Below are 14206 nucleotides of genomic sequence, written 5' to 3' on the forward strand. Positions count from 1 at the left end.
AAATGTTCCCTCATAGTGCCAAGTAGTATTTTGTCACTGAACTGAAATTTAGCTCCTATTCCTCTGCATGTGACTCTGTCCTTTCCCTGGGGACGGGTTGCTGTGTTTCATACTGTTTAGTACTGGGTTTTGTATTTTGGGCTTTTTTACACACATGATGGCATCTATTTTCATTTCTGATTTGAGGGAGAACAATGTTTCTGTCTGTGCTCCTGAATGTGTTGCGTCCTTTCTGCTGTAGGTGCACCTGTAAAAATTGTGGGATGTCAGGGATGAAACTCACTGACCAAAATGAGTTGTCAGGTGAAAATACTAGAAAGAACAAGGTATTTATCAGTATCTGCCATTCACAAGGTATGGAATCTGAATGTCTGTTCCTAGTATCCATAGCAGGAGAGAGCATATCCATACACAGCTGAGAGAGCCTCACACCTCTAGCCAGCCATGGCTCTGGGCCCTTCAGGAGTGTGGGCTGACAGCCAAGAGTGCATGGCAGTTCTGCTGGTGCCTGACTCCAAGCAATAAGTTAAGTTTATCTCTGGTCTCAAGCTTCAGGGAAAAACCAAGGATGAGGCTGGAAGCATCATGTTTGGGAAGATGACTGTGTGGGAGTAGCCTGTATCTGTCTGTTAAGACTTGGATTTTACACATCTGCTTAGCAGCAACACTAACAACCCAAGAAAGCTGTTATTAAGAAAGGCACACTGATAAATTACTTGCTGCTGATACAAAAGTTCTCTCATCAGGTATGTTCTGACCTTGATTGGTCTAATTGTGTGGCACATAGGGATCTGCTGACTCAAGATCTCTACTGTTCGCCTCCCATGAGCCTGAGAACAAGAGAAGAGGAAAACACTCACTACATGGAAAGATTCCTCTGTAAGCAGGCAAGCAGCTATGAATACTTCAGCCTACCTGGACCTGACAGAACTGATGTTGAATCTCATTCAGAGAAATTTATTTCCTTACTCATATAAGCAAAGCCCATGGAAACAACAATGCCTACCACTGCCATGTGCTTTCTTCAGGAAAGCTGTGCCATGCCTCACCCAAGAGCTGGAGGGGTGAGTGCCAGTCAGGCCAGGGCTGATAGCAGAGCCTGGTGACTCAGTGCCAGCCCTGGAGACTGGTGCTGAGAGAGGAGGATCTCTCTGCACCCCAGTGCTTGAGACAAAGCATGCTGAGGGCCTCTGTCAGCACCGGCATGATGAGGGCAACGCTGGCCTGGTGTCAGAGCTCATCAACCCTGGCTGCCAGGCCTGGCCCAGGCTGAGGGCATGTGGCACACAGCAGCCCAGAGAGAAAAGCAGATCCTGCCTCCCCAGCTCTGCATTTCTCAAGAGAGAGCAGTGAGAGGGAGGAAAGAGGAAGATGTTACACAAGGGCTTGCTGAAATGAATTGCTGAGGATATCTGACATGAGAGAGCCTGATGAAGTCTGTGTTACTTCTTCATATTTCTCAGGCCCTACACTTGCATTTTTCATACAACATCATTCCTCCACCACATGGAAAATAGAGGTCATCTCTTTCTTTACCCCTATATAATTTTACTTTGTCACTAATACAGGGTTGTTAACCTCCAGAAATCGATGTCGTTTGTAATACAAGCAGATAGGCCAAACTGAGTCATTTTAAAATCACAATTTAAAATTAAAAAAATAAATAAATAGCCAGAGCCTGTGGTTCAGGGAGGGAGCAGGCTACGACAGCTGCAGAGACAATGCTCTGGAGAAAGGCAATCCAGCAGTCCCTCAAAACACCGTATGGATGTGACTTCAGTGAGAGCCTGGCTGGCTTCATCCAGTTGGCAACTCAACAAGTGAGTCACTGCTACACTTTCCCAAGTACAGTCACATCAAGGTGTTATTGCTCAAACACCTTTTATTGAAAGCAAGTCATCGTTTGGAATTAATGACAAACAGATCAGTTCTGATTCATTCACATAAACGTAACCACGGGGAAGGCTAACAGGGTAGCTGCATTGTCCTGTTTGGGACATTCCAGCTTGCCCATTCTCTGTTTATTGCCAGCCTGCTGCATTGGGATTTCCCTTTATTTGCTAATGAAAAAATCCTTTAAAAAATCTGACATGACAAGTATCTGACCTGCACCTACCAGCTACAGTGCTGTTATTGCTTGGCATTGCACTACAAGATCTGTTATGCCTCTCCTGTCTCAGTCACAGTCACAGCCCGGCAAGTTCCGTGGCCACTCCCTTCCTGGTAGGCCTCCACCCCGGTTTGCAGTGACCAGAGCTGGGCAGCTCCTCAGCAGGGTGCAGCTCCATGCAACTGCCCCGGCCTAAAGCACTGATCTGCTAATGGCATACATTCACACAACCTGCTCTATGCCCTTGATCTGTGTCCATACCCTCACTGGCTGGTTGCACTTCGTGCTCCAGGAGCAGTTAAATCCCTGCAGCAGCACAGGCATCTCCGAGGGGCAAGATGCCAGAAGTCACCCCCACCCAGGCAGCCCCGTGCACCTCACTGCAGCACATGCTCGTGCGGCAAAGAGGGCTGGCACTGCTGCTCTCCCCTATTTCTACTACTACCCACTTTACAGTGTAAAGAACAGTGGTACTGGGTTAGGTTTGGATTAAAAACATTAATTCTGTACTGCTGAAACTTCAACTCACACCTTTACAGGAAAAAAGTACTGGTTTACACCATAACTGTGCAGATCTGGCATCCAACCCATCACTTCAACTGAGAGCACCGAAGCAACTTCCTTACCCCACAAGTGACATCAGGGCTGGGAGAAGTGTCCCTGCCCTCCTGGGACTGTAGTGGACATGTGGGACTGAGATGAGACTCATCTGCCTGTTATGGGCACATGCACAGCAAACATTTTAGCAGAGACTTTAGGACCCCATGTGCCCTGTGTTCTGGAGCTGCTAAGAGGGTTTAAGCTGCACAGGGGTAGCACACATGTCCTCTCCCTTAGCAGCAGCATGCCAAGTTTACTAAACCCTTTCAACCAGTGTGAACTTCTGCCTGAGGAACAGCTACCTCAGCCTTGAGACGAAAAATGCTTAGCAGATGACAGCTGTGACAACTGTTAAATGAACACGTTTGATCAATGCAAGAGAAGAACTGGAAGTTCACAAATTAATGTCCATCGACACACAAACAGGGCTCTTGCATGGCAAGGCCCCTCACTGTGCTGCCCTCACACACCGAACGCCAGGAGAAACAAACTGCATCCACATGCAAGTCATTGGTTACGCATCAGTCAGGATATCACTTTTATTAACTGGATTTTTCATTTCTGTCGCACACCATGAATGTTTATACAATGAAAAAGCCAAACATTGCCAGAAGCAATAAGATCAGTTGGTATTTCTGTACCCTCTTAACACACATGGATTCTTTCTTGGTAAGAAATTTTTATACTTCTGTTCATTAATTCTGCTTATTTAGACTGCTACTCTTAAAATTCTGTGTCAAGATTGTCACATCTTAAATACAGATTAAGTTGCTAGAGGTACATTATTTTTTATATGTTTTTATATACACACATACAGAAAAATACAAGACTAACTGTTTTTCCACAATATTTACTTTATACACTACTGTAACTATATGCAACTCTTAAAGACACGTTAAGGGGTACAAGAAACTGTTTACTTGCTCTAAATAGTTTGGTCCAATATTATCTTAATGTAGTGGTTATTCGCGCCCTTCCTTTTACATGACGACATAACACGACGTACACCACATGCACAATCATTCACCTATCAACAGAGGGGAGAGGACAGCACTCAGACTAACACATCTGTACACCCAGAGGTCCAACCAGCCACACACAACTATAAGGCTATAATACAACTATGCAGCATAAATGGTCAACACTGCTGTTCTAAAGTGAGCACCATATATACAGTCGTATATAAAAACATTGGAAACAAAATACACCCGGGGTTAGTTAAAAGGTGCCATTCCAAGGCTGTACATGTCAGGAAAGAGTATTTACAATACTTGGAAAAAAGCTGCAACAAATAAAGTTTATTGCCAATGCCCTTTATAAACTTGTCTCCTACATGGATGTTACGCTCACTGTCTGTGAACCACACATCTCGTTTCTGGCCCTTGGTAAGATCCCTGCTTAAAAATTTCAAGCAAATATGTTCTATGGCTTCACCCACACATCTATGCTTGTAGCTTTTAACTAAACTGCAACTAGAGATTAAAACTTAAAGAAGCAAAACACTTAATCCTTTGCCTTGTTCGGGAAGCAGAACCCCGGCCCGGCTCGCCAGGAAGGACACCCCATGTACCTCAGACTCTCTGAAGTCTTGTAGGCATCACAAGAGCTGTTGTGAGCTGTGGCCATCCTGACCCAGCCGTCTTTGGTGCTCTGCTCCCTCCACAGCGGACACAAAACACGCTGTGTTGACCATTCTGCAAGTGTTACAAGATGCTCAACAGTGTCAAACTCCTCTGGGACACCCAGGGTCTGCCCAGGGTGCTGCTACATAGTACCCCCAGTTTCACTAGCATTGCTTAGAAGACCCAGTGCACAGCATGAAAAAATAAAACATTCTTGCCCTTCCCAAAACTAGGAATCTGCAATATATTTTATTCTAGATAATAAAATTCCACAAAGTTAATTCATCTGGTCAAAAGTATCCTTTTGTACAGAAATACTCTAAATCAAGACCTTGCCATGGCAATGGGAAACCCACCAGGAAGGCTGAGAGCTGTGAAAGAAACACTTTCCTACAGGCTATTTTAAATGGACTTTATAAAAAAGCATATTACTGAGAGAAAATAAGTGGTGTACATGTGGGGAACAGCAGTATTTTAAGTCTTAAGAAGAGTAATAATAAAAACGTAAATGACAATAATTTCACTGTGAATCCAATTACCTAAAGGTTTTCCATCCCTTATTGCCTTCTGGAATCTCAGAAAGGGGAAGAGAGAACAGCAGAGAGGGTTTACAAGGTAAAAACCTAAAATACTAAGTGTCATGATATACTGCTAACAAAAGCAATTCATACAAATACTTTATTTTCAGTTAGCATGTAAAAACTCAGAAGTAGATTTAATAATTTACCTTTGTTATATTAAAAAAGATTGTCTGCTTGTAATATTAACATATTTCTATGGGAGAAAGCTGCCTTACAAATCTACTTGCCTTTTTTTTTTTTTAAAGAAAATTGCCTCTAGCAAAACAAGATCTTTTCAGTTTGATTTTTGAGCCACAACTTTATCCACATCATAGCTTAAGACAAACAGGTGTGGGTTTAAAATCATATTTCAAGATCACTAATTTTCAGTGCATCTTTGCTTTGTACAAGCCTTGGAACATCTGAAAGCTCCCTGAAGAGTTTTCAGCATCAAAACATTATTGCTTTGGTTCTGTTTCAGACACATAGAAGTATGCCACATATCACATATTTTAGTTTTCACAGAAGGTCAGAACAAGAATTAACATTTCACAAGCAAACAAAAGCTTCTCTCTCTAGTTTAAGTGCAGAACATGGAACTTCTAAGTGCTTCATTTACATTAGGATCCAGATATTTATTTTAATTTAATCCAGATCTTCCATAGTAAAATTATAAATGTAAAAATTACACAATAAAATATTCTGTTCTGTTGAAAAAGAAAAACATATCTGCTAGCAGCATGCAAAGACCATGCATTGTCATACCATCAAGCAAACACAAAATAAAGTATAATAAATAACTACTCGAAGCCCACTTAAAAATCTTAAGACAACAAAAGGTGGTCCGTGACAAGGTGTTCACAGCTCTGACCAGGAAGAATGATGCTGTCAAGCAGATCGAGCTGTTCAAGTCAGGTCGTTGTCAAATGACATGACAACAACTGGTTTGACTGGAGGTACATAGCAGTCCCTCCTTTGGGTTCCGCTGAATATTCACAGATATCATTTTTTCACAGAGAGGTAGTTGTAGCACATTGTTTTTCAAGTTCCTGTTCTTTATCCGTTCCAATTCGTTTGTTGTGTCTGACATTTGGTCAGAAAAAAATTTTAGGCTGCCCAACGATGAAGCCTGGTTTGCACTTCCGCTGGAGCTTATACACATTTTCCACGTTGATTTCTCCTGTACTTTTACACTGGAAAAGGACAGACTGTTTTGAGGATCAATAATGTATTTCGTGCTGCCATGAATCTGTGAACCTAGGCAAAGGCTCATTAGCTTCAGGCTTTCAACCAGTTCCCCTGCACTTCTGGACGACAGCTGCATTGAGTTCCCAGATCCAGCGCATCTCCGAGTGGAACCCGAGGTGGTGTTAGTGCTCCCGCCAGAGCTACCGGAGGGATTCCCCCCACCTTTGTTGTTATCACCTGGGCTCGTTTTGTCCACCCCTCCGTTTCCATTGCTTGGTTTGCTTTGTCCACCACCATCTCCCTGGCTGCCAGGTGGCCCTTCGCTGCTATCCCGCCTGTGCCAGGAGTAAGTAAACCCGCTGTCCTTGTCCAGACGCCTCCTGCTTTCCGAGTCGTCATCGCTGGTTTCGGAGCTGCTGCAGCTGGAGCCCCGGCCCTGGCTTTTCCTGCGGTGGTAGCGTTTGTGCACCGTGCTGGGCGAGGCGATATTCATCTTTAACCTGCTGAGCTTTGGGGGCAAGTTCTCGTCCATGTCAAACTCATCATCTGATTCACCCTCCTCGAAGATCTGGTTGAGGACCGGTGCACTCTTTCTCGAAGTAAGACGATTTGTAACCGAAGGCTTACGACGCAGAACAACTTGGGTAGAAAGAGAAATAGGTTTTTTATCTTCCTCATCCTCCTCTTCATCTTCTTCTACTCTGAACAAGCACTTCCGGCCACTCGTAGTGGGTTTTAAGCTCACCGATGGCACTGCAGAAAGCGCCGGCCCAGCCAGTTCAGGTATCTCTTCCTTCTTTGCTGAATCCCCAAGGGCCTTGCTCCGGTGCCCGTTGAGAACGTTCTCAGCCGTGCGAGCTGGAGACTGAGGAACAGTGGTGTGGGACAGAGGGGTTGCCGTGAGGTCATCCTCCAGATCCTGGGGGACATCAATCTTAGTCGGCCACGACTGCCTGCATAAAAAATTATAGAAGAAAAACAAGAAGTTACATCATGGCAAGCATTTCAGAACTTACAAGGAGGTGTGAGCTCTGCACCAGAGAAGCACAAATACTGACACACAAATTGGGCCACTGGGCATGTCTGTAAACAACAGTACTGAGTGACTGAGCACAAGGAAGCATTCTCAGAGAATGTCCATTCCTTTAGAAATGCTCTTTGAAAGGAACATCGTCTATAAAAGAACTTAGTTTAGGAATTATGTTGGTTACTGTCAAATCAAAGTTTAAGATTTCATTGCTCTCAGAAAATGAATTAAACAATAAAAAAAACTTGAAATAATTGTGTCTCAAAGAAAATAATCTGAGATTGGTACAGAACCACCAGTACCTAGAGAAAGGTATAAGCTTATTCAAGCACAACTTCAATAACATAGTATTGCAAAGTACTTTTAATCTGAAGCTTCTGTTATTTTTTTCTCCAGTATTCTTACTATAAAAATTAGGTTAGAATTAACATGAGTGAGTCTGGAAAGGTGAGTCAGAAGAAAGAGTCTCTCATTCTCACCAAGCTCTATTCTACAAAGTTCCCTTTAATTTTAAACACCTGCAAACTGAGATCATTTATTTGCCCTTACCCAAGCATCTGGAATAACGCAACTGCATGAATTTAGAACTCAAGCTGCTTAAGAATATGACACTTCAATAAACCGTAAATCCAAGTTGAAAATGTATGACTCTGTAATAGCATTAGCTCTAATAAAAATAAAAGTAACACAAGTGTGCATCAGTTTTACAAGTAGCAGCTGATGCCTTGTATCTAGTATCCTATGCTACTCTGTAATGATTTGTATTTGACTTTAAATTCTAACATCTGTTGTAATTTTCCAATAATGCACACGGAATAAGAACAAAGACTGTCAGTATTTACTCTATTTTAAAACCCTAATCCAAAACCACAATATCTACAGACCAACACCTTAACACTGAACAGTTCTTCGACTTCTTCACTCAGCATGAGCCCCACAATTCTTATCTTTAATTTTAAAAAGTTTGCCAATCATTTAACTTTACAAAATGAAAATACTCTGGCATACTGCATTAAAAAACTGAAGTAGAGACCTCTGTTCACGTATGGACAGTGTATTACAAGACATTCCCAACCATATTTTGTGTGTGCCAACAAAAGGGCTACATGACTTCATAGCCCAGTTTAGAAGCAAGAGGAGGAGGAAAGCAGAGAATGTTTCACACCAAGTGTGACCCCAGGTATGTCCCCAACAGGCTGCATACAAAGACAAGGGTCACACCAGTTTCCTGCTCTCTGCCATGTTAGAAGGTCAAGCTGAAGGAAGAGGGAAGGCTCAGACACCTCATTGCTGCAGTAGGACTGCACTTGCTGAAGGCTGCACAGAAAAGTACTCTTGAGTCTCCTGACAGCTCTCTCCCCAGTTGTATGAACTTTGAGGAGAAGGCTTTACTAAAACCAACAATAAACTCACCAAACCTTGCTGCAGCCTTTGCTTTGAAGCACTCACATTGGTTTTGCTCAACCAACCAGTGCCAGAAACACCCCCAGAACCCTCTGACAGCAGGGCCTGGCTGCCCACACACCACCTAAGCCTGTGTAGTGCATTTCCTGGGTGAAGCCACGGAAGCTGCTGCCTGTCTCACTGGGAGCTGCTGGTGGCCTCCACCAGCCTCCCTCCAGTGGGGAGCTCTACCTTGAGGGAGGCAACACAACCAGCAGCACTGAGCTGAGCTGTGCAGACAAGAAGTAAAGCCTGGGCTGCAGTGTTCCTCGGTTTGACACTGGCACCCTCCCTCAGATCCCAGCTGACTCCAGAAGCACTGGGAAACACTGACCCAGTTTGCTCACGACTTGTGCTCTGCTGTGTATTTTAAACACAATTGTCTGTAATTAACAAACAGGACTTAAATACACTAGAAACGTAACTACAAACATGACAGAAAATGAAGGTCTAAATCTTTCAGGAACTTGCCATGCTTAAAGAACAGACTGGTTTGTCAGCAAAAATAGGAAAGGTTCTGTGGTTGTCACAATAAAGAGCAAATATAGTATCTTACAGTACTGTAGTTGCCAGGCAATAAACCTCCTCACTACAGTATGTTTATCTCTCATAGCAGCCCATGTTTGCCTCCCTTCCCTTCTGCCTCTCCTTTTATTCCCAGTGGGCCTGAGGGGAGAGTGGGACAGAAAAGCTCCAAGTTGCAAGTAAGTTTTTTTTTCTCTCGAGGTGTCAAAATCAAAGTAATGCACTACTTTGTTGTCTTTTGAGTGTGGTCATTCTAAAGAAACACTTGGAATTTAGAACCATCATGGAGGCAAAGAATAGCTACTGGGACCCTTAGAGCAAGGATTCCCGAGTTTGTGCAGATGTCCTTGTTATGAAAATTCATCCCATAGGCCAGGCTACAGCTACTCCAAATTTACAAATTCATATAAAGATTTAGATTCATTGAACTTTTTGTTCCAGTTTCTTACATAATTAGAGCTGCTCTTTACTGAGTGACACTGACACTGAGGTAAAAAGCCCCAAACAATTCAACAGCCAACTTTATAGTTCTAGAATATCCATTTGAAGGTGAACTCCAGGTCTTCCTCTAAAGTAATTTGTTTTATAAGTAATACTTAGTATTAGGCATATTTGATGGGATTTCTTTTTTCAAAGAAGTTGGCATAAAAATAAGATGATGATCCATCATGAGAGAACTGCTGAGTCAAAGTTACAGCATTACCCTTGAAGAGAGGTGAGCTCTGTAACACCAAGCTCCAGACCATTTAGGTTCTGTAGGCAAACCTTAGATGCCTGCAACAATAACTCTTCTGAAGTATCTGTAACCACCTAAGGTAAAATTTCCTGCATCAGTGACCACCAAGTGAATGACCTTTAAGGTACACAGTGCAGGGTGCCGTCCCACCTGGAGATCAAAGATAGTAAAAACACTGTAACATTTATAGAACATCAACTCATAATTCAGGGAGAAAGAGTGGTATTCATAAGAGATGCCTCTAAAATATCAAGCCTAAATCCAAGGTGACAACCAATGGAGATTTTAACCTATTTTCCCAAGTGTTTGTGTCCTTAATTTATAACATGTGTCCAGTTTTTTTTAGATTTAACTTGAGGTAGTAATAACCTTTTATCAATTAGGCCAAGGAAATGATGACTATGGACCAGGACATCCCTGGTCCATATTTATGTCCCTATGTTTATTCCTATTAAATGATTTCATATGTGTACTTGCATGAAAGTTGCACAAAGAAACCTTTGGAAAGAACAAGTTATTTTGTCTTTTTCTCTAAATCCTACAGCTAAACAATACTGTTAGCAATGCTAAAAATCAGCACAAACATTTAGTGTTCTTTTCTCATTAATAAATTATCTACTAACAACTCTTATTATTGCTAGTAACAGCTACCAATATTTTACCAAAACCTAAAAAGGCAACTTTTGAAAAGATTGGAGGTTACAGGGTTAAAGTTAATGGAAATGCTGCAATACCTCCTCCATCTTCACTGGAACAATTGTCAAGATGGGCCAGTGAGTATTTTATCCAATACCAGCAGATCCCTAGTGATAGTTTAACACTTAACTCAGGAAAGAAAAACCACAATGTTTAACAAAAATAACTGCTCAAAACCTCCAGCCTCCAATATCAAAGTGGAAACTATACTATTTGCCCTTTGCCTGGTTTTTTTGGTTGGTTGGTTTGGTTTCAGTTTTCTTTTTTTGGTTGGTTTTTTAAAATTTATTCTGCTGTAACTGCTGAAAATATAGAATGCTTTGATGACTGGTTTCAGAGCAAATGAACTGGCTGAACATACCAAAACCAACTACATGCCAGAAGCCCAATTCCCCCCCTTTTAGTTTAACTGTGTCACAAGCTGAAGCTTTGAAAAATCTCAGGGACCTTTACTTTAAGGCTTTTTTAACTCATGTTTTTGTCAAACAAACAAACAAACAAACAAAGCAAGCTATTGCAATACCTTAAATGACTGATTAAAACTGTAAATTCAACAATTTTGCTTAGACAACAGGCACAGAAACTGACATGAAAAAGAACATAACCTACAGATGAAATTTAGAGTGATTTCTCATAACTAATTCTGTATCAGCAGGTTTATGGATTATGCAACTAATTTTTCTCCAGGGATATTACATAACACAATTTGTGTGAGGAGCTGAAGGTCAGTGTACAAGCCCTTTTCCAAGAGGTGTGAAAACTTGCCTCTTTAGGTACAGACTTCAAATTGCGTTGTCATTTCCTGAGAAGGGTAGGAATTGAAAATATTATGTGCAACTGATTACTGAACAGCTTCTGAAGTGTCCACAGTACTCAGAAGAAATGTAAAATTTGTAATGAGTAAGTATTTTACTGTTTTCAAGAAAGCAGTACTTGAGCAATTTAATATTCTCATTAAGACAATTAAAAAAAACAAACAAACAAAAAAACCAAAACGAAACAAAAAAAAAACAAACCAACCAACCAAACCAAAAAAAACCCAACACCCCAGCTATTCAGATTCCTAAATTCTCACCTGAACTGAGCTTTGATGTTGCTGGGGCTTGCGGATCTGGTCTGAATTTCCTTCTCTTGTTTTTCTCGCAGGATCCTTTCAGCTAGTAAGAAGTAAGTAGCAGTGATGTGATTGTATTTGTTAGTCTCCAATGCCCTGAGGAAAGTACAAAACATGAAATAACCCATCCATCAGTGGTTTCTAAGAACTGGATGTGCATCTCACAGCTTGCTGTGCTTCCTATGGCGGGAAGAGTTCCCAAAACCAGAAATGCCCATTTCTGATCTTTTGATGCCTTTATAAAATGCCTTTATTTTACTAAAAATAGCCAACAAGTTTAGTAATTTCAACTATAGTTGGAAGAAGACATCCTCAGAATATCATCCGACAACAGTAAGGAATTCTTTTTTATTTTACATTCTTTAAATTGTAACTTTTTTATTAATGTTCTGCACCAAGGATGGGCATTCCCACTGGCACATACAACCACGGAGTACTAATATTTGGTTATGCAACAAGAGAAGGAAGCTTTCATTATTTTAGGGCTGTCACATTGAGTTTATAGTAAAAGTAAGATCATAAGCCAGTAAGCATCACTCTGTGGCTAGCACAGGTCTTTCCCATGAGAAATCCTTTTGTGTTTTATAAATAGAGATAAGGTTTGGATGTTATTAAAAACAGTGTCCCAGGACTTGGACGGTGCAGACCTGGCCAATCAGGCCTAGGGGGAGGTTTTTGACTGACCAATCTGGGTGACTTTTGAAAACTCTATATATATGATGAAATCAAAACAATAAAGGCCTTTTCCTTCTTGCCACTGAGAACTGACTTCCTTACTCTGCTAGCTGCTCAACAGCGACATCACTCAGACATTGTAACAGAAAGGATGCCACTGTTATACAGCTAAAAGCTTAAGGAGTGAGACTGCTGCTTCCCCTTCCCCATCATCAGTTTTTTCTAGCTTAAACACACACAAACAGGAAAAGATATTTAAGACCTCTTTCAGTTTTGGGAATATTTTAGGAATTTGGGAGTTTTAATCTATTAGAAGAATCTATGTAGCTTTCTAGCAAGCTCTCTTAGTGACAGTGATTGTTATGCATTACGTAGATAACAGGAATAATATTTTAAATTAACAAAGATTTGGGTACACTGGAAATGTGCTAAGGGAAAAATGCTAGATTTTGTCACCTCCAAATATGCAGGAGAGATGAAGAACAAGTAAAAGCGTGGATTCCAAAGCCTTTAAATTTACTCAAAATGGCTGCTGCAGGAACCAAAACACAGTTCCAACACATTTTCTTGAAGTTTTTCCTAAATTTGAGTATAATTGTTTCTGATCTCATCATATCCTATCACAGAGCAAAGCTGTAATACTTTGTTTGTTAACTGAATGGCCTGATATTTAAACACCAAAGTGCCCAGGTTCTCATGATGTTCCTGCATCAAAAATGAGAGATGCACAAAACAAACTTCATCTAGAAAACTGACAACTTACTCCACTATGGTATCTCTGTCTGCGATGTCCCCAAGAACCATGCGCTGTATTATACTGTTGTGCTCCTCCTCAGACAGATTTTTGTATGATACAAGAGGAATATTGTACTTTGTTGCAGGAGATGGGTCAACTCCTTGGAGCCATGCATGGTTTTCAATCTCTTCCAAAGATGCCCTTCGCTTCGGGTCTCTCTGCAACATCCGTGTAATTAGACTGTGAATAAAAAATAAATCTAAACAAAAATGCACACACGTGTTTCAAAAAGCAGCTGTTGTAAGAGCAACATTAGGAAATCATTTTCTGCTGTCAGGTCACATAAATCTTCAGGTGTCTCTACAGTAAACAATGTGATGGGAAAATATTTAGTCTCAAAGACATTCCAAATATTGCTGAAGTGAAACAAACAATTTATTAAAACTATAAATATCATAAACACTGCAGTTTTTGTTTCTGTACTTAGATAATTAATCTGATTTTTCTAATTTATTTGTTTTTAGTAGGTCTTATAGGGCAACTACAGGTGACAGATGGCCTATCAGCTAGTCAGTAAAGTAACAGAAACATGATTTTCTATTATTGCTGCTGTCAAGTATATGGAATGGCAAGATAAACAGAAATATTTTACTCTGAAGTAACTATCAGATATTTGAGTCTTCAGTATCCTTGAAAAAACTGTGGTTTGTTCTACCAACATAGAAAAAAACCTAAACAGACCAATACTCTCTCTGGGATGCAGTGACAAATCTCCTAATGGGTTGATAACTGAGATTTTACAAGTGCTGGAAACAAAGTGCATGAATTCCCCATGTAAACAGAGAAAGAAGACTTTTATTAGCACAGCACATCTCTGTTCACTTACTGTACATGGAAAATTCTTGGGGAAGGTATTCTTGGCTTTGTTCAGCAAATATGGATACACAGTTTTAATGCCAAAGTTTCAATGAAACTTTATTGCTCCAACATGTTCTCCAATAGTGCTTCTTCTTGCACTAACTATACCATACCATGCAACTTCCAACTGCAAGACCACACAGAGCACAAATGTAATCACAGCTCTTTAATGGTCATTTTTGGGGATGAGATGATGTATGGATTTTGAAGTGGAGGTTAATTCAACCTTCTTAAAAAATTCTACAGTGAAAAAAAA

The 14206-nt window shown here is 40.9% G+C and overlaps 1 protein-coding gene and 1 long non-coding RNA gene across 3 annotated transcripts in view; one reads left to right on the plus strand and one right to left on the minus strand.

The window, feature by feature from the left end:
* Window positions 1-240: 240 nt before the first annotated feature.
* On the plus strand, window positions 241-4541 carry LOC146441215 (uncharacterized). The gene is made up of 2 exons (XR_014849818.1): window positions 241-326; window positions 788-4541. It is a non-coding gene; the product is annotated as an uncharacterized LOC146441215 (long non-coding RNA).
* Window positions 3221-14206, minus strand: part of SNRK (SNF related kinase) — a 39641-nt gene continuing 28655 nt past the window's right edge. For both annotated transcript variants that reach the window (XM_085051206.1, XM_085051207.1), the window contains exons 5-7: window positions 13060-13272; window positions 11583-11717; window positions 3221-7033 (exon numbers count right to left, since the gene is read on the minus strand). In XM_085051206.1, the coding sequence (XP_084907332.1) occupies window positions 5815-7033; window positions 11583-11717; window positions 13060-13272 (1567 nt within the window). In that variant the 3' untranslated portion in view covers window positions 3221-5814. The remainder of the gene's footprint in view (window positions 7034-11582; window positions 11718-13059; window positions 13273-14206) is intronic.

Source organism: Lichenostomus cassidix, chromosome 2, assembly GCF_008360975.1.
Source record: "Lichenostomus cassidix isolate B80296 chromosome 2, HeHo_3.0, whole genome shotgun sequence".
In the NCBI taxonomy this organism is placed as follows: Eukaryota; Metazoa; Chordata; class Aves; order Passeriformes; family Meliphagidae; genus Lichenostomus; species Lichenostomus cassidix.